The 21,165-nt window shown below is 38.0% G+C and overlaps 1 protein-coding gene across 2 annotated transcripts in view; it reads left to right on the forward strand.

The window, feature by feature from the left end:
• Positions 1 to 20,557, forward strand: part of GOLM1 (golgi membrane protein 1) — a 35,902-nt gene extending 15,345 nt beyond the window's left edge. For both annotated transcript variants that reach the window (XM_085313215.1, XM_085313206.1), the window contains 7 exons: positions 3,297 to 3,351; positions 4,385 to 4,487; positions 10,868 to 11,006; positions 15,298 to 15,427; positions 16,736 to 17,023; positions 19,566 to 19,688; positions 20,007 to 20,557. In XM_085313215.1, the coding sequence (XP_085169341.1) occupies positions 3,297 to 3,351; positions 4,385 to 4,487; positions 10,868 to 11,006; positions 15,298 to 15,427; positions 16,736 to 17,023; positions 19,566 to 19,688; positions 20,007 to 20,074 (906 nt within the window). In that variant the 3' untranslated portion in view covers positions 20,075 to 20,557. The remainder of the gene's footprint in view (positions 1 to 3,296; positions 3,352 to 4,384; positions 4,488 to 10,867; positions 11,007 to 15,297; positions 15,428 to 16,735; positions 17,024 to 19,565; positions 19,689 to 20,006) is intronic.
• Positions 20,558 to 21,165: the final 608 nt, after the last annotated feature.

The raw sequence follows: 21,165 nt of genomic DNA on the forward strand, positions 1-21,165 counted from the left end.
GTTACTGCCAAGCTGCTCTCYATCATCTTTGAAAGGTCCTGGRGAACTGGAGAGGTGCCTGAGGACTGGAAGAAAGCCAATGTCACTCCAGTCTTCAAGAAGGGCAAGGAGGAGGACCCAGGCAACTATAGGCCAGTCAGCCTCACCTCCATCCTTGGAAAGGTGATGGAACAGCTCATTCTGGATGTCATCTCCAGGCATATGGAGGAAAAGAAGGTGATCAGGAGTAGTCAGCATGGATTCACCAAGGGGGAATCCTACTTAACCAATAYGATAGCCTTCTTTGATGGAATGACTGGCTGGGTTGATGARGARAGAGCAGTGGATGTTGTGTACCTTGACTTCAGCAAGGCTTTTGACACTGTCTCCCATAACATCCTCCWRKAKAAGCTCAGGAAGTGTGGGTTAGAYGAGTGGRCAGTGAGGTGGAYTGAGAACTGGCTGAAAGGCAGAGCTCAGAGGGTTGTCATCAGTGGCGTGGGGTCTAGTTGGAGGCCTGTGGCTAGTGGAGTTCCCCAGGGCTCAGTTCTGGGTCCCATCCTCTTCARCTTYTTCATCAATGACCTGGATGAGGGGACAGAGTGCCTCCTCAGCAAGCTTGCTGATGATCCCAAGCTGGGAGGAGTGGCTGACACACCTGAGGGCTGTGCAGCCATTCAGAGAGACCTGGACAGGCTGGAGAGTTGGGTGGAGAGGAACCTCCTGAGGTTCAACAAGGGCAAGTGCAAGGTCCTGCACCTGGGGAGAAATAACCCCATGCACCAGTACAAGCTGGGGGCTGACCTTCWGGAGAGCAGCTCTGCAGAGAAGGACCTCGCAGTCCTGGTGGATGACAAGTTGCCATGAGCCAGCAATGTGCCCTTGTGGCCAAGAAGGCCAATKGTMTCCTGGGGTGCATTAGGAAGAGTGTTGCCAGCAGGAGGGAGGGAGGTGATCCTGCCCCTCTCCTCAGCCCTGGGGAGGCCTCATCTCRAGTACTGTGTCCAGTTCTGGGCTCCTCAGTCTAATAGAGACATGGAGCTACTGGAGAGAGTCCAGCATAGGGCTACGAAGATGATCCGAGGGCTGGAGCATCTGCCCTSTGAGGAACGGCTGTGAGAGCTGGGCCTCTTCAGCCTGGGGAAGAGAAGCCTGAGGGGGGATCTTATCAGTGTGTACAAGGACCTGAAGGGAGGGTGTCAAGGGGACGGGGCCAAACTCTTTTCAGTTGTCCCGTGTGACAAGACAAGAGGCAATGGGCAGAAATTGAAGCACAGGAAGTTCTACCTGAACGTGAGGGGAAATTTCTTCACTGTGAGAGTGACAAAGCACTGGACCAGGTTGCCCRGAGAGGCTGTGGAGTCTCCTTCTCTGGAGATCTTCGCCTAGATGCAACCCTGTGTGACATGCTCTAGGTGACCCTGCTGAGCAGGGAGGTTGGACTAGATGATCTCCAGAGGTCGCTTCCAACCTTACTGATTCTGTGATTCTATGAAAAGGGATTTTTGAATGCAGTCCATAAAATTATTTGCTATTTGAAAAGGAAAAAAATTGCACAACTTGCTCTTTATTTTCTGTTTCAGATAGTCACAGTCATTACTATCCTGAAGAACAAAACATTTAACAATGGTCAATTTCACTGTCAACATGAAATAAATAATCTCAATATTCAAAGATTTCAAAAACTATTTGAGAACGTAAAATTTCCATGTCATTTGTAATACTTCTTTTAATACAGTGATGGTTCCTGATAATGGCCAGGATTATCTAATCCCRATATAGGAAATCCTTAGAGTGATAATCATGAACAACTGCATTGCTCAGGCACTAGCAAGACTGAATGGCTACGCTGAAATGATAACTTTCTTTCTCCAATAAACTAATGAAAGGAAATCCAGAGAATTTTTCCCCTTTTTATGAGGAAGGAAACAGGGAGGTGGTAATGCCTGCTCAGTAGATGTTTTCATTTGTGCCATTTTTTTAAAAAAAAACAAAAAAACAAAGCCTTTGCTCTTTATGTTTTACAGTACTGATCACAAACCAATTGTGCATAGAAATATTTCATTTTTATTGGATGCAAAATGGCTGCTGCTTCATCAAGACATGAATGGCCATTGCTTTGATTAGGGACTTTTTCAAGGTCAAATAAAGGACAAATCCACTTTTCTGTTCTGTGTTGACCTGCTTGTGTAACTGAATACTTTCCTTCTCCTAATCAATTGGCAGTAATTACAGTACTTTTCACAAAGACTGGCACTAACTGACAGTGTTATCCATGTCTCAGACTTGAAGAAACAGCATGAACATAGGCATTTCATTATGTTGAAGTGATGTGAACATATGTGCTTATCAGTACTTGAGCAGCAAGTTAGGAAACCTGAGGACCTGATGTCTGATCTCACACCCTTGCAGAATATTGGGGTTTCTCGGGAAAAGGATGGCTAGGATATTATAATGAAGAATAAGAAACGTATATTCTTAAAACCGGATCATCTCTGAAAGGTCAGTTATCTTTTCCGCAGTCTTAAGAAGAATCCTCTTCACCAGACTTTCTAAATACTAAATGTAAATCTGAATTACCTTGGGATTCGGCTCAGAGGAATTATTTTCGCTTACACTTGCTTTGGTTCTGTGAGTATTCTTGGGATATGCRTGTATGCAGGTGGATAAAAGAGAAGTGAAGGAAAAAGGGACAAAACAAAACATGTTCATATGTTAACTGCCTCTTCTGAACTCTAGAGAGCGAGAGAGAAGCGCGAGAATGGAAGAACAGTACTCCAGCACTTGCTTATCAAAGGAAGGGAAAGGGTGATTAAGAAAAATGATGCAATGTTTAATATTGCTTTCATAGAGTTCATTTATGCTTGTTCTGTGACTAATGATTTGATACCTTGTGCAAATAGATGGATTCCATGGTGAGAGAGCAGTTGATGAAATGAGCTGTACTACACTGTATTCTTTCTGCAAGGCCTGCTTGATAAATACAATAAATCTGACTGTGTTTGTGAGCAAGAGATTAAACCAGAACAGAGCAGCAAGCGATTTTAGCTATGGGCTCTCTGAATTCCTCTCCTTTTAAATGCAGTGATATTTAATAATTTATTTTTTGGTTCACTGATAAATCTGGGTTAAAATGAGTGTTTGCTCTTTGTAATAATAAATCTTTACTGCAGCTAATGCAATTTTGTGTTTGTCTAATCCAGGACATTGTGATGAAAAATCTTGTTACAAGTACTTTCGTCAGGGTTATTTATAATATTAATTGTAATACACACCCTTTACAAATAAAACATTATTTTCTGTTTTGCTCCTTTCAGGCAACACTGATGAATAACATCACAACAAATGAGCGATTGATCCAGAATCTACAAGGTATATCTTAATACAGTTATGCATCACCCTTGTGTTGGATTTTCAGACCTCTTAAGCTTTGTGTTAATGAGAACCTTCTCAGAATGCTTCTTTTCTTCCCCAAGTCCCGCAGAAAATTCAGGATTTGCTATAACTTAGACCCTGTGTGTGCAAAGAGTTCAACTACCCACATAGGACTTCTGACCCTTGACTGCTAATGATAGAAAACAATATAAAATAAAAATTCATTTATGTATTGTTAATACATTTATTCTTCATTCTATCTTTTGTAGCTTATTTGTGCATTCTTCCCTGAGGTAGYTGGATTATGCATTTTGGCATATTTGGAAATTTGACATTTGGGAATTTGCAAACTTACACATTGAACAAGAAAACTTGGCATAATTAATTTCTATTCGTGTTGATGCTTCAAAATCATTGCTAGTAATTTATGCCTCCAAAGGCTGGAGGAACTGATCAATAAGTTCTGTAAACTGGCAAATATGCTGTTAGTTCTTTCAATGCCCTCACACAAAGCTTTCTGTCAGGAACAAGGAAATCCTAGTGTTCTAACATGATGGATGATGTTTCAAAACAAAAAAAAACTAAATCATAGACTGCTCTGTTTTTGAGGAACATAGCTGCAAATTGTGTACTATTCAAGGAAGAATTGTAAGCTTGTCTTTAATAAACATGAATGGTATTTCATACTATGTTGTGATCCGTCTTTCATAGACGTTAAGATTTCCTGAGCTGAAACCCAGCAGAGCTGAGATTGCAAACAAGCTAGAGTATTCCTTACAAAGAAAAGGGGATCAAAATCTAGATTATGCAGTTTTGTTAGTATGTGTTAGACTGAAGAGCTTTTTGAGTCTTATATCCTATGCATCTTTGGTGATGAGTAAATTCTGCAATTGTCTATGTATTTGTCTACCAAATACAAGGAATATAATGGATGGAGTTAAAGTGTGCTTGCTATCAGATCTGTGATTTGATATTTCTGTTGTTAAATATATATATATACATACATATATAAAAATCCTGTTTTGATCAGAACACTTGAAAGAGTTACAGACTGAATATGGAAAGCTGCAGCTGGATGTTTACCAGTTTCAGAAGAACCAGACTAACCTTCAGAGGAAGTTCTCATATGACCTGTAAGTCTTAAAAAAAAAAATAAAAATTAAAAAAAAAATCTAGAATTATAGGTTACTTGGTTATACTCTTTTGATAGCTGAAGTGCCTTCTATAGGCATACAGTTTAAGATGAAARTAACAATCAATGCTTTCTAAAATTGCTCTCACTTGATTGTAGAAAAGAGGATATAACTGCAATTTTATGTAAACTTTTAGTGTTTGCAGCTCCCAGCATCACAGCATCCATAGACTTCTCTCACAGTTCTTCATGTTCCTTCCATTGGAGGAGGAGAAAGGTAGCAATATTCCCATTTTAGAGATGGGGGAAACTGGGACACAAAGAAGCTAAAGGCTGGAGAAGCTTAAAGACCAGGGTATTGGAATACCCTTTGAGAAGCTGTACTCCATTGAGTTGCTAGAGGTCACAGCACATTTCTGGTACAGTTAAGGTCAGACCATGTTTACCATCCATACCTTATCAAATATTTTTTGAAGAAATTTCCCACTAAATTCTAAGTTATGCATAATTGAACATAAGTGCTTATTAATATCCCTGCATTAAATATATATTTATATTATTGCATTAAATACATATTTCTATTATTTCTAGGAATTTCTTCTGAGTTCTTTCTGCCTAGTCAAGCAGTTCAAAAATGTTCTTATCCCTCCACCTCCTATTGTATCTTCCATTTGGCACACAGATACGCCTTGTTAGCCAAAAAGGTTCTGTTTCTGTCTGCTCACAAAATAATTCTCTTTCAATAATGAAGTTGTTCCATTAGCATTTGTTTTCATAGCAGTCACTTTTTTATTCAAATTGTGTAGGAATTCTGACTTAAAAACTCAACATGGCAATCACAAAGAATGGGAATTATGCAGGCCAAATCTGAAACATGTTCTTTTCTCCCACTTAAGAATTAAAGATACGTATTATTGCATTTAAGATACTGATTATTGATTCATTGTGTACTTTTCCTTTTTTTAAAAGACATCATTACTCATCTAATAGTGATGACCCAGACAGATTACATTAGCAGACTTCTAAAAGTTTAGGACGTTTAACAGAACAAGAAGTCAAAGACCTGAGTTTGTACTGAACTTCTGCTAAGCCTGAACTTACAAGTCTGTTAAAGTACCATTTTTCTCTTAGTTACATCATGGTTGCAGAGGTTGTTGTTACAACTCTTTGCTGTAGAGGCGAAGGACACAGCTCCTGGACCTCTGATAGTTCTCTGCTGACTGGTAAATAATATCTATTTGCTAGCATCTTTCTTGGAAGGCTGAGGTCAGCCAGACTAAATGTTTTCATAGTGCTGTACAGTCATGCGCTGCATGGGAGGTGAATCTAAAGCTGGATTTATGTACAAGTGCAGACAAGTAATACAAGCCAATATAGTATGTGTGATTTCTGAAAGCTCAGGCTTAATGCCTGTGTTTTGTGCATTACTTTCAAGTACAGCTCTATTGAGGAAATCCAAGATAGAGCATCCCTGCCTGTGAGAATGTAATGTATAGAGTCTGTCTTTGTTAAAGAGTATAAGATCGCATCTGGAGGGTGCAACTCCAGGATCAAGGCTGGCTGAAGGTGAAGAACTAGACAAGTGACAGTGATGAAGCTGTACTGCTTACACAGTGTTTGCTTGGTCAGGGTAGGTATAGAGACAGGAGCAATAACTCAGTATGGTGTTGGCTGAGCAGCGACTAAGCAGCTAGCTTTTCTACCTTTTTTTCTGCCTTCATGCTGTCCTGAGGCAGATGCAATAAATTGCAGTATCTCCTGCAATCCCTTCACGGAAATACACGAAAACAAGTGTTCGCAGTCAAGGAGTTAAGCTTTCTTCACTAGTTGAGCTGAATAAAACTTTTCATCATAAAACTTTTTGTTTTCTATTTCTGGATTTTGTGGCTATGCAAATAAGGAAAGCATATTTGGCACTCAGATTTCTATGGCATGCTTTATAGCCTGGGCACCTTGTAGCACTCCCAGTTCCAACGGGAACATGTATTTACATATTTTTTAATGYTGTTTGCTGTACCTTTGGGGGGGAAGTTGGACCTTTAATATTTCACTAATGGAACTTAACATTGCATTCTGATAACTGTAGAATCATATGCTAGAATGTACTCAGTGGAATATCTTCCCTGTTTATGTTGTTATTAAATGTAACTTAATATTGCTTTTAAAGGCTTAAGAATGATCTTTTTTCCACTTCAATTACAGGACTAGAAAAACAAGTATTATTATAAAGGCATTCACATTACTTTTAATTTTTTTCTCAATGTTAGTAGTAAACAAATGTGTTGCTTCTCTATACAACTTAAGTAAGCCTTCTCAGGAGGGGAAGTTAGACCGGTTATGTATCATGCCAGTATTTCTTTTTTGCAAATTGTATGGATTCAGGTTTGACATCTTAAGTGACGAAAGTACTTTGCTTAGTGGAAAAATGAAGAGAGAGAGTATTATGTATTACTGAAAATGTTATGAAAATGTGACAGAAGCCAAATGCCTATATTTTTCAACTACAAAAATTGTAAATTGCCTTTTTTTAAAAAATATAAGGTACTGTATTGTAGAAGAGAGTGATAAAATTAACTGTGTGTGTGAGACAGATAAGAAAAAAATCTGTTAATTTAGAAGAAGCAAAAATCAACAGTTTTTCTCAAACCTAAGTCTTGTGGGAGAGCCAGAATGCCAAAATTTGCTGCCTTTTAGGTGTCTGTTTGTGGACCTTTCCTCAGACAACCTGATCATTCGGGGAGGGAGGAAGATGTGGCCCTACTACTAGGAATCTAAATAAGCACTCAAACAAGGTGCTTCCTTCCCCCCCCCCAGAAACCATCTATCATGCCCACTCCCCCACAGGCTGTCGCCCCTCCGTGTTGTTGCGTGCTAGTGACGAGCTGCAAAGCTCTTTGTTCACTGCTGTTATCCTTATTTCCTGGTCTTTGACCTAGTCATGACCAGGAGTTTGAGCTCACCTTTCACTTCGTAAAGCAAGCAACATTTCTAAAGAGCAAATTTCTGGTGTTAAAAATACATGTGCTATACACATTAGAGGCACCCTCTAATAATGTGAAATGATATTCCTAGTGAGTAACTAAGTAGTTTATTTTATGTGTTTTCTGGGAAGGGAAATAGAAAATGTGTAACAGATTTTTACCCTTTTTAAAGGAATGTGGCCTACTTTTAAAATGATACTAGGAATGACTTTCACACTAAAAAGTTAAAATACATTAGTGATATGGCACAGARAAGATACATAAATTGTCACTGCAATCTTCAAAGTTGTATTTTGTTCTCCTGCTACACAGGAGATTGGCAGCAGTTAGAGAGGGAGAGGTTTCAATGCATCTTACTCTTGAAGCTATGTCATGGCTGTGGGTTGCTTTTCACAAGTAGCATGCTGAATAGACCCAACACCCTGATGGAAAAATATGAAATATGTATATACAGAATGCTTTTGGGACTGTCTGGGACTGTCATTTGGAAACCTTACATAAGGATGAGAAATGGCTGATAATGTCAGAATAGATTAGAAGTAGGGAGAACTGAATAAGTGTTGCTGTGCAAAACTGGACAAGCTGGTGGTTCCAAGATTTGTAGGCTGTTGGAAAAAATATTAAATTGGCAATTGATCATTTAAAAAGGGGGGTAGATATAATTCTGAAGAGTCTGTTTACTGCCCCACTGTCACCTCACTACCTCAAATACAGTAGATGTGAACTGATGTTTCAAATAAACAGATTACTGCAAGATCTGAACTTATTTTTCACAAGAGAGAGTGTTTTGTTTTGTTTTGTTTTGTTTTGTTTTAAGGTAGGAGAAGCAATTTAAACACTTAAGCTTGATGTTGTGCTCTAGAAAATCCTCTCCATATGAAGTAAACTGGAAGATCTCTAATCCAGGGAGAAGGTTTTTATTTTAGCAGATTTTCTGAGTGGGCCTGGCATTTTCAGTAGAACTCACCAGTAAGTTGGGTGAACTTACTGCTGTTGCATGCAAAAAGCATGTTTGTTCCTCAGGAACTGGCTGGCCAGGAGCACCGTAGTACATACTACATGCAGTCCTGTCTGCTCAAGGCAGAGCTCACGCAGCTGGGCAGCGTGGACAGGTCAGGAGCTCCCCTTCCTTCCAGTACTATCCCATCTGCCCTGCAGCAGCTAAAAGGAAACAAAGGGCTTCAGACTGTTAAAACTGTAAAAATTTTAAGAGTACTAGTTTTGGAGGTTTGGAGTATATCACGTTGATGGGATAATGTGGAGAAACTAGTGCTGTTCTTATGCTTCAGGTTTTTGTATGCATGAGTAGAGTATCTTTATCTCCAGAATGCCCATTTTGCAAGACGGAAATTCCTTCATAGCTAGTAAAATCAAAATGAATTTGTCACAGATGTTATGTGAGCTTTGTTTTCATGTGCAGTATGGGATGAAAGAGCATTTATAAACATTTACTCTCTCTCCAACTTTAGCTTTGCCATTTATTGCTTCCCTCTCCAGTTCCCAAACTGAGATGCAGACAATTCTGATTTCCTTGATTTCGAAGAAATTAATGAATGTATATCTAACTCAAGCCTTTGTTTCATAGTCTCTGATGTTCACCAACTTAAGGATGCACTGCTTATTTTGGTGACTCTTCCATGTTCTAGTGTTAGCAAAATCACATATTAAAATAGCCTGTAGTAAGGGTACGAGATGGTAGAAACAGTAATAAAAGTAATTAATTTGTCAGCTGATATCACATCTGTCAAACACTCATTTTCTGTTCCAAAGGTGAACTACAGAGGAAATTTTTTGCTTTTAAAAAGGAAGGACAGGGAAGAATTATAATGTACTACCAGTGAAAGACTTGTTGCCTTAGAGGTCACATGCCCCGAGATTTCCTCTGGATTATGTGGTACCTTATTTGCAGTTTGAGAAACTGAATCACACGTGTCTAAACCAGCTGTTGTCACACAGCAGGGGAGTCAATACTGTGACAGAAGAAGCTGGGAAATTCACCCTCCTTCCTCAGTGAGGGGGGATAAAACTTGCAACATCTTAACTGTGTTGACCTACAGCTAATGTGGAGAGAGGTTTTCCATGTGTAAAGATGTGTTTCTGGGGCTGGCATCTTCTGGCATGCAAGTTATTCAAAGTTACCTTTGAGGAGGGGAAGGGGGAAAAGAAAAGAGAGAGAGAGAGAAAGAAAGAAAAGAAGAAGAAATCCCTTTGCCACAKTGGCCAGCCAGGAAAAGAAGCAATGTGGTCTCCAGCCAAGCCTCCTCCCAGTCACGTTCTGCAACATGGTGTGTGCTGATGGTGATGATGATGGTGACGATTTTGTGCCATGCTTTCTCCTAACACGATATACTTCTCATTGGGACCTGCTCAAACACGCTACTTGTTGTTCCTGTTCATGATGGGATCAAAGCATACGTAGGGCTGTATGCTGACTGCTGAACATTGTGCCTAGGTATTATTGCTAGTGCTTATCTAGTTTATTTGCTAAGACTGGCTTTTATTCCAATATAACCTCARAGCTACAAAACCGAGTAGGGTGAGGGTGGGGAAAAAGGGATTTTCTCRCACTGATGATAGTCACTTCCCATGAAAAACCCAACATGACAATGCTGTTGGGGTTTGCAGGTRCAAGGCCATGAGAATAACGCAAAATAAGAACAAAAATAAGAACAAAAATACTGCCAAGGCAGCTTCAAGACAGGCGCTCCTAGGACAGCCGAGGGGAAAGGCTACAGAGCTGCAAGTGAAAGGCAGGCTACAGAACTGCAGATGGAAGACCCTTAGTGTTATGAAGTGCACTTATGGCACTGTGCAAGAATAGTAAAGTATATAAAATATTATACACTTGAATCTTTAGAAAATATCCCTGTTGGAGCTTATAATAGCCACTGAAGAGCTCTATTTCTGTTGCATATTGTTTTCTTACATCTTACAGCACTGCACATCATTGGTAAAATACTGAGCAAGGGTGTTTAGTTGGCTAACAGTAACTTGCCTCTATTTACCATAAAAATGGCTTTGAATTAGTACCTTTCTGTTTCCTCTTCCTGTTTAAAATCAAAATCCTTATTTTCCTTCTCATACCAGAAATGTTTCAAGGGTCAAAACTGATTTTTGACTTTACTTAAATGAACTGGTTAATATAAGGCAGGAACACTCACATACCTTGTTGAACTGGTCTGACAAAAGGACTTTAAATTAATTTTTTCTGGCAGAACTTGGACCACCTGCATATTAGGCTTGTCCTTAGGATTTAGGTTAACCCCCTCGTTTCTCTACGATCTTTTCAAGTTTAAGTACAGGAAAGGAATAAACCAATTTGTGGAAACTTTTTAGAAGAATATTTCTCTTTATTTTATAGCTGTGGATAAAAGTACTAACTTTTTCATGTTTTCTTCAGGTCACAATGCATCAACCAGATGAAAGAATTAAAAGAACAATGTGAAGAAAGAATAAATGAGCTTACAAAAAAAGGTAGTGATGTATCAAAGATCAAAGAAAACAAAGACTTCTCAGAAGATTCCAAAAAGAATCTCCAGGTAAGGTGTAGATAACTTCCTAAAAATCTTTTTTTATGTAATTCTCAGGAGGTTCTTCTTTCCATCCCCAGCTAACATCAGCCCATCTCAGTAAGTTTGTAGAGCTTTCATTCACATTTGTTGAATGTTTCTTATTTATGTGAAGTTAAATGATTTGAAGGTAAGAACCAGCATAAAGCCTGACTATTCTCCAAATTACTCTGACTCTGAGAGATGGACAGAATTTGAGACATAGTGCTGGCAGTAGTGAAGAGCCTGGTCAGCTGTAGTTACACCGCTGGATTTTGGTCCACAGCTCATTTTGACTTTGTTAAAGGAGTTAATTGCTTTGTATTTACAGGTGCATGTTTAGGGATGATAAATTTAGTATGAATCACTTCAGAGCAGCAGCAAGGCTTGAGTATGACACTATAATCGATAAGTCTTCACTAGGTATTTAAAGGTTAAATGGTTAAGAGTTTTCACAGAAACACCAATTTCAAACCTGTACCGTGGAAATGAGGGAAGGTTGAACGTCTTACCGTGTTGTTTTTGGACATGCTGAGGTGAACTGTGAAAGGCATTGCTGTACATAACATGAGAAGGCTCACTAAAATAGTGCAGACTTGCCAAATGCAATGGCTACATGCCAGCCCACTCTCTCTTCCTGTGGTGTGTGGAGGGAGAGGAAATCCTCAAGAAAAAGAAACTTCAGAACATCCTGTTGTCTTGGCATGTAAATTATTGGTGCTTCTTCAGTGAAGTGGGATCAGAGCAGGGACAGGTTATCCTTGCTACAGATGGTATTAGAAACATGCAGTGTTCTCTGTGGCAGAAGTAAATAAATTTATGTAAATGTACCAGACTGTTGTGTCTTCGGGACTATATGCAACTGTGACAGAAGTCGTATTTATATAAGTGTTCACTGCTGGGCGTTTCCGCCATACATGGGTGGCCAACTCTCATTGCAAAGACACATTTTTTTCTGATAATATATGCTTTTTAGTCTTTAGTTAGGAAAATGCTAATAAAAGAAACAATTTGATAACTTCATAAATGGAAATGGTAAAGAAACTAGAGCTGAAGCTGGTTTTGCAAATAGCTGGAAGGAGGTAGGGATAAAAACAGCTGAAGTATCACCTGCACAAGATCCCTCCAGGTTCAGATAATGGTTCCCTTCTTTGTTCTAGTCTGTGTCTACTCTGTTCTCCTCCTACAAATCCTGTATATAAAATGGTGGAAGAGGGCTGCTGAAGTGGGAGAACCAAGGCTAGTCTGAAATACCATATATCATCATTAGAGCATGGAGCTGTGAGATCTTCATTGTTTGAAACAGCTACAAAATGAATGAAGCATGACGGACAGGAACCACTAGTCATTTATCCATTTAAAAAGAAGTGAAAGCTCTTGTTGTCCAACTCTAATCTTTTAATGACACTGACAGGTAAATTAGCAAATAAGAAGTCCATCTTTTGGAGGTGACTAGGAAAACCCTGTTTAATAAAAGTATCTTGATTGATGTCAAGAAGGAAAATTCTGACCATTTGAGAAGCTAACTTGGGGGAGGACATCTTAAAGAGGAGTTCAACTTAACTTCTGGTGTTGCTTTCTGGCAGGTCTTTGGGTCTTTGTTAAACTTACTTGTACCAACATGGGGTTTGTCTTCCTTATGACCAATTCCAGTTTGGAGGAGGAAGTCATCCAGAAGGAAACTGGGGAGTTCTGCTTAAGCTCCTCTACAGCATGTTTTTAGCCTTTCAGCAAGTTCCAGAGTTGGAGACAATCCTGGCTCAAAGTAGGCAGCAATTTAAAAGAAGGGCTGATAATCTTCCCTATCCAAGCTATAGGATGGTCCCAGATGAGATAACCACTAATACAGCTGCAGCCTAAATAAATGCTGTCTGGTTGTGTTTCCCAGTATCCAGGACAGTGTTTCTTACGTCAAGTGGTAACTTTCTCAATTCTCTTTTCACACAATGCTTGTACAGAGGCAGCATTATTTATCATTAGTGCAAGGCAACCATCTAGGAGTCTATAAACCAGTCTTTTTACCTGGAATAATTCATGTTTTCACAAATCACAGTAGCTGGCCTCCTGCAATTTTTGTGTTTTCATGCTGAATTTGCAAGATGTAAACTTATGTAATGGAAATATCAGAATTAAAATAAATCAGAGAAAGAGAAGGGAGAGGCAATTGGTTAATAAATGCACAGCTTATTCTCACAGTGCTCTCTTTTGTGGAGCAATGTATACTCCTCAGTTGAGGAGCATACAATGTTTTCATTCATCTCCTACAGGTTGCAGTAATTATGTTTTTCATCCAGAAGGTAAAACACTTCAATGTAAAAAAATTTCAGCATATGCACTGCTAGTTTGACACTATCATTAAAAATTGCTGAGTTAGACATTTAGGATAATGTAAGTTAAATGTTCTTGCATGTTTGCTTAAGAGGCAGCTACTTACTATTAAGTGCAGCATCAGTATTTTTACAAAGGATTTCATGCTCCAACTTAAAGTGAGAAATAGTCTATGTTCCTTCTCTGATTTCTACTGTAGACAGTGACTTCGGGAGGCTGAACAATTTATAACAAAGAAATTTCTTAAAATGTAGCATTTTTATGTATTAATGACTGAAAATGTGAAAAATTAACCAAATATTTTGTGGTAATGTATATGCATGCTTCTCTAGCTTTCGTAGGAGTTAATGTTAGATATGTGCTAATATTGAACTGGATCATGTTCACCCAACAATGCTTTTTGTTCTGCCTGGCTTTGGCTAAGCTTAAGCATTTTCAAAATAACCAAGTAAACGTGTCCTACACATCATCTCCAGCTTTAGTTTCTTTCTGATTATTTAATCATTTCTTTCCACAGACATGTTTGCAAATGGACAGGTAAATAGTTCTCAGCCCTGTGTTCTATTGACCTGCTTAGAACGATAGGTAGCTACAGTTTATCATCAACAATCACATTAAATGTCATAAAGTCAACAGAAAGTTTTTCATACTATAAGTTTTTCATCCTATTCTTTGATACAGTGGTATAAATGCTTACATTTCTAAATGTCTGTATACCTGTCCTCTCTCTACATCTATTATAAAAAAATACATAATACAAGCCATGACAATCTGTTTTTTGAGCTGAAGCTGGTACAGAGCAACACAGGCTCTAGGCACAATTTCACGTTCTGTGTTTCTGAGAACTGAATCAGCATATCTCTTGGCCAATTAAATGCTAATATGAGTAAGAGTTGCACATAAAATTTTAATTGGTGAATTGGAAGAGCTTCAAGCTACTGTACATCTTAGCCATTAATCTTTAAGTAGGTCAGATGGGTCAGGCTCTGAGAGCAGTCTAATACTTGTGTTCAATAAATTCTTAAGAGAGCTCCATCATGCTATACTGTTGTCTTGATGGTTGATTTAATTTTTTCTTCTTATGCATTCAATATAGTTTTAGTCCAGTTCTGTGCACCCTTGATTAACTGAAGTTTGATTATGCCCACCTCAGTTTATCTATCTTTGTAGATTGATTGATATGAGTCAGAAAGGTAACCATGTGCTGTTAAGAAATATTTTATTATGCTGAGTTAATAGGTCAGGAACTATCTTGCATAGGAAGATAGCCAGTTTCTCTTTATCTCAAATGATGTTACAGATAACACTTATGTTTGAAAACATGTGTATAATCTATGTTTAAATGTCTTATATAAGATTTTAAATGAAACTTTTGAAAAAAGCTTGTCCTCTACTCTGTCCTATTAGATGAATTTTTCTCTTGCTCTCTCCTCTGCCCCATTCCTTCAAATGTTGCTGTCATGTTATTCCTTATTTTTTCCAAAGCTCAGATAAATAAGGATATTTGTAACACTCATATATTACACAGAAAATAACAAACTGTGTGCCCATAGCAGAGTCTATGAGTCTGTGTAATGCTGCTGTGCTAGTTAATGCCATCAGTTTTTACTGAGCTGCTAGACCTGGCATGTTAACAGAGCAACACTGGAGAGGTGTGCACTACTACAGTCCTGTGACCCTTGCTTACTCATTGTGTTCCTGTGAAACGTTGACCAAGAACAATAACCTCACAGTTAGCTGCAGTTAAATGGAAAGGTATTAGAGAAAGTATGTTAAATTCTTGTGATGTGTGTAATACACTAGTAACATCATTACATACTCAAGATTGTATCTACTTCCATCACCATAAAGAGTTTAGTTAAAATATTTCTGAATGCGTGCACAATTTTTGTTACTGAATTTTGATATAATTCACTACTAGGCCAATGCCTGTGTATGTGCATTCACTTTATAGGTTAATGTTCAACTCCCTGCCTTTAAGCAAGTGGAGTTCCAGCAGGCTGGCCTGGAACAGCAGAAAGCTGATGAAGATGTACCCAGAGTAGCACCTACAGCAAAAGAGACAAACACTCCTCAGGCTAAAGGTGAGATGGAAATCAGTGACATCCAAATAGCAACTTGGGTAATAAGGCTTGAAATCTAATTGAATATTCTTAAAAAATATATATATACACAAGATTAAAATGGAAAAGTTATTATCAAATTTTCCTGATTTCCTGATCTATGGAGAGATATAATTAATTATCTATTCAAGCATTTTTATTACCAGCATTGCTGCTGGTCCAGTTGTGTGTTGTAACTGGCATACATTACATGTAAAGGAAAAGAAAAGTATTTAMAAGTCTGTAGTCATATCCCTGATTTACTGTGGAGAAAATGCCCTGCTTTTGGAATCAAAGATTTTTAAGAACCTTTAAAATCTGCTTGTTTAAGTCTGACACACCTAGCACCCAACCCAACCATAAGGGAAAGCTGAAAGTTAGGCTTTAAGCAAACACACTTTCCTGCTTTTCAGATGTTGTCACTGGGTAAAATGTAAGTAAGGGAAATGATATGCAGGAAATCAGATTAGATCACCTARTAGTTGCTTTTGGCATTAAACTCTGAGAAGCTATTAATTTGAATGGGTGGCTACCTCTGCCTCAGTCTTGCATAGTACTGCGGGTGTTAGAAATTCAATTTCCTCTTTAATTATTCTAATGTGCTATCTTAAATTACAATCTTGGAAGTACTGCAGTTCTCATCTTAGAAAACTAACTGTTCAAAACATCTCTATATAATTTCTTCAGGCAAATTGTATCCTGATTTTATTTAGTCAAAAATACAGATACACAGGAGAAAAGATGTGSTGATGTCTGCTGGAAGCAATAGCTTTTCTGCACTGCATCTTCATATTTAAAAATAAAAATAGCTTTCTTTTACTTGTAAAACTGCCTGCATGACAGCTTTGTTCTAAACTATTTCTGAACACCAAATTAGATTTATTGTTAATAATGAAATGCAATACATAAAGGAACCTCTTTTTGCATAYCTCTAATGCTGTGATAGCAGATATTTACATAGAACATCACAGTTTCGTTTTTAAATGGTTTTACTTCACTTGCCCAATTAACTGTATGTATTAAAATTGTAAGTAGGCAGTGAATCTGTTAATACTGAACAAAACCACAGTAAACTTTACAAATCTCATTCTGCGTTTGTCTCCAGTGTGAAAACAAGGGACTACTTCTGTCTCTTTCTCTTTGGAATTGATGTGGTTGAAAGATGTTCCTTCAGAGGAAAAATAGGTATTGAATGAGGAGGATAAAGCAGTATTTATTTAAGGTTTCTAACTTTTACTACCACTAAAAGGCATTATGTTTTGAACTCAGAGTGATTTTTGTTGTTTACAGAAAGAATAAATGGTCTTGTTGCCATCAGAAAACAGGAGCCTAAAGCAGAGGAAGAGGGGCATTTTAGTGAACTGAAAAACGCCCAGGATTCACTCAAGGTTTCCGCAAGCACTAAGGAGATGCCACCTGAGCCAGAGAAAGGACTGAATCYGTATGAAAATGAAAAACATGTAGCTGGGCTAGAGGCTGTAGAGCCAGCAGCAGAGCAGGCTGCCAATGAGGAGGTGGAGCGGGAGCAGCTCTTAAACTACGATGCTCGGCAGGATGACCTGCACCCTGGAAAGGATGGTTGGTAGCACATTACATCCTTTAAGGAGATTGAAGAGTAGAAGAGGGCAGGATTTCTGAGACAATTATGCCAGCTGGTCAGGTGTACTATGAGCTTTCATAAAGGATAGCATGAAATGTAAAAGGTTTACCACTCTTCGACAGTCAGTCAGTGAAGATGGAGATTTCTGTTTGTGTACTGCAGAGTTCCAAGGGTCTTGTTCTGCATCACCATACCTGCTTTCCTCTGTCTCTTTATTGACTGCAGGACACTTGGGGAAAATCAGCCTCCAAAACCTTTTGGTGTCAAAGCTTTATAAGAATACGATTTATGCATTTGAAAATAAATGTAATGAGATATTATCCATCTGAAACATTAATGGGTAGAGAAATACTGCATACTAATGTTTTGCGGATAGTCTTTTTAAAGCAATGATGCATCAATGTTAACTACCTCTGTTTCAAAATATACTACCAAGGGGAAAAAAAGGCCAACTCTRCGGAAGACTACAGCTGTATGAGGTCTATTATCGTAAGCCTAGAACACTGCTGCAGATCAGAGGTTGCAAGCAAAGGTGCCAGTTTTTGGCCTCTGGCAAGTGTGCCCTCAAACCACWTGCCTTCATAACACCGAGCAGCAAAGTATGGATGTCATGCCTAAACCCGAACAAAATCTAGACAGCCATCTRGCATCATTCTGCATGCTCCTAAAACCAGAGTATCAGCTACTCTTTCACAGAAGAAAGTGATGTTTTCTTACATAGTTGGAGAAGTTTACAGGACTCATGTAGGTTCAGTTCCTTGCTTTTTCCTTRGATTATTCAAGCCTGTATCTTGTACGTTCTGATAGAGTATCCCAAATACCTTGCTACCAGCTCTTTTGAATGGAGACATCTTTCACCCTTCCTAGCATAAAGGCAAGTTGAGTCAATGGACCATAGAGGGTAAAGAGAAACCTTGTGGCAGTCAGAGAAGGGACTGATGCCTGAGGGCAACACTCTGCATTTTAATCCAGTGAATGCTTTCATATAATCATGACTAATGATGTTAACAGAATTGGAAATTTAGCAGAGGTAAATAATCTTATCTGCATTGCTCAAATAGTATTCCTGCAGCTGCCCAAAGAGATGCTGGCCAAAACAAACTGTTCTCCAAAGATACTTACTTAACTACCTAGCTACCTAAACTGCTTCTATTTTAGCTGAAATAACAAAGAATTAGGTATAAGAATCTTGCAACAGTACAGGAAAAAATTCTACTATCCAAGTTTCTGTGAGCTAGAAGTTTGGCAGCATGTTCTTCAGGTTCATTGTTCAAAAAAATACCATAACTTACTGCATAGGCTTATTACATAATAATCTTCATGACAAACTTGATGGATAGTACCATTTATTCCATTTTTGGAATACAATACATAGGACAGATCTTGAAGCAAGAAGTATGTGTTTAATAAGCCCATGAGAGAGAGAGTTTTAGAAATAACAGGACATCCGCTAATTTTCAAGTCTAAATTGAGACATTTGAATATATTGAGAGCGTAAGTAAATAAACTTTTCTGCACTTGAATATAGCAATAAAACTTTYTTGTCAGCTACACATAAATTCCTAGAATTTAGAATTCCTACAGTTCCTAAACAAATTGCTGGTTTCAGATGGCAGCAAAGTAAAGATTTCTTTTATATTTTCTGAATACCCTCTCTCTTTCAAGTAAAGCTGCTTTTGAAGTTGAGAGCTTTAAGTCTACTGCTGTAAAAATCTATTTGAAATGGTGATATGAACGTAGACAGTATATGAGGCTAAATGTTTTCAAGCCCATTTTTAAGCCTCTTGCTAATTAGAGGATTCAACTTTCTCCTTCAGTACCAGACTCATGTTTCTCTTAACTAGAGTATGCTCACCCTTGGTGCCTTAGTTTTTTTCTGGATGTTTAACTATAAAATAAGGATAGGAGGCTGGGGAACAGAAGGAAAAATTCCATTTACTTTTGAGCTATCCATAAAGAATCTAAAGAAAAAAGTCAATAGAAATTGTTTGAGATGTATGAATGGGATGAGTAATGACTGGGTAACGGAGATCTCCTTTATAGAAAAACTTTATTTAAAGTTGATACATCCTAAAATACTCTTCTTAAGCTATTGTCACACCTTTCAACTTGATGGACAAACTAAAACAAGAAGTTGGGAATCTGAGATCTCTTACTGATGGAGCTAGTACCTTTAAAAGGAACACTGTGGTCAAATATTGAATATGTGCTTCAGTTTTTACTCTTACACTGTATTCTGTAGTTATTTAATGTCTTTCTTTTCTTTCTGAGAGCTGACTTCTATCATTTTTCAAATCACAGACAATTGTTTCTGTTATCTAGCTCTTTATACAAGTTTTACAGCAAAAGTTGTTCCAAAATTGAATAGCTCAGAAGGAAAAATAATACAAAAATTCAATCTTAAGCAGCAGTTCATTCATGTACAATATAAATTCTGTGGTAGATTGTTACAGGAACTGTTCCTTGTGCAGATGATGTTATGGTGCAGCATAAAACTAATTAATTTAAATGTTTTTCCAGGCCAACGTGGAAAGGAAGCACTGAACCAGGACAAAGATGTTGACTACAATTTAGATGAGAATGAAGCTGAATCTGAAACGGACAAGCAAGCAGCGCTTGCAGGAATTGAAAATAACTTGCACGGTAAAAGGRAAAAAAACCCTAATAATTTTACTTCAAGTATTACATGCTAAAAATTAATAGWATTTTGTCTCCTGTAGCAAATATAGGTGGCTTATTTCTCTGTGAGCTTTCCTTGGTTTTAATGRTGTGACTGATTTTCTCTATAGTATCAGTGAAATTACTTTTAACAGGTGGTGGTGGTAAGTTATCAGAAGCTTTTACTGTAGTATTCCGTACTGACAGCTCTCTCAGAACTGCTCTGCATTCTAGATTGTTTTCTAGATGAAGAACTGTCACTTTTAAAGAGATTTATGTACTTTTTTCTTTTTCTCTAATTAGTTCAAAACCATGAAGAGAATGTGAAGAATCACTTACTTGATCAAGTAGAAGAACAACAGAGGTTGTGAACAAGGGAGGTTCACGATGACTTAGTCACCTCTTCATAAAAAATGCAGCAATGATGACAACCAAGTGATCTGAGAATGTTTCAATTATTTTCTCAAGGCTTTAACAAAGACCCAAATGAAGTAGTTTGTTGTGAAGTTTTAGTACTGTTTCAGTGATGAAAATATTATCTTACGTCTCTGGAGGCTTGTTTCAAAAGCAGCCTGACCTCTGTAATGAATCTGTCCTTCCTCCTGATTATAAAACTGACACTAGTTAGCAGTAACTGTAGTAACTTTGAAGTCAACTACCTTGTACAATCATACTACAATAACAATTTGTGTGTATTGGTTGTAGGTGGAAAAGAGTCTTCTGCTAAGGATGCATCTCTCCCTTGACCAATGCAGTAGGGAGATCTCCAACCAGCTTTAAGAGGAGCTTAGACTAACTTACCTTAARAATATGTGAAGAAGGAAATAAATTAAACTGGCCCATGCTGCAATCTACTCTCACACCAGTTCTGGAACCGTTTATACTGCAGTGTACATGATAGTTCCTTGGGAGTTTCTTGGGTCTCAGACTAAATCTGTTAGCTCTTGAAATCTGCACCAGGACTGAATCATTGTCCTAGCTGATTTCATAGCTTTTAAGAAAGAAAAATATCCTGAAAACAGTATCTTCTTCACTAAGAGAGAGATTAGCCTAGCTCTACAAAGAATTTTTTTGGAAAACCATGCTGGACTCCTTAGTTACTTCTAACTTGCTCAACTTCAGAGTGTAAAAATTCTGTCAACTTGACTCCTGAACTTTTGATGATAAGATGCCTTCTGAAACGGTGTGCTACATCTACCGTTACTCCACTCAGACAGTATCTTCTGCTAAAAAGTAGAAAGGCAAGTGTTTGTCAAACTTGCTCAGCTGTTTGAAACAAATAATCTGTTGACTACTGGGGAAGGTAAACCAGACTATGCATTTAACAGACATTTCAATGTCTCCCACAGGGGAAGCTGTAGGTGTTGTGAAGTGCTGTGTTATGCACAATGTATCATGTTGATAATGTTTTGTAGTCTGTCTTTTTTGCAACTTGTTGAATGTAAACTAGAAACTAGTTTAC

The sequence above is a fragment of the Rhea americana genome, unplaced genomic scaffold (genome assembly GCF_003343005.1).
Source record: "Rhea americana isolate MKP2758 unplaced genomic scaffold, rheAme1 scaffold_11, whole genome shotgun sequence".
In the NCBI taxonomy this organism is placed as follows: domain Eukaryota; kingdom Metazoa; phylum Chordata; class Aves; order Rheiformes; family Rheidae; genus Rhea; species Rhea americana.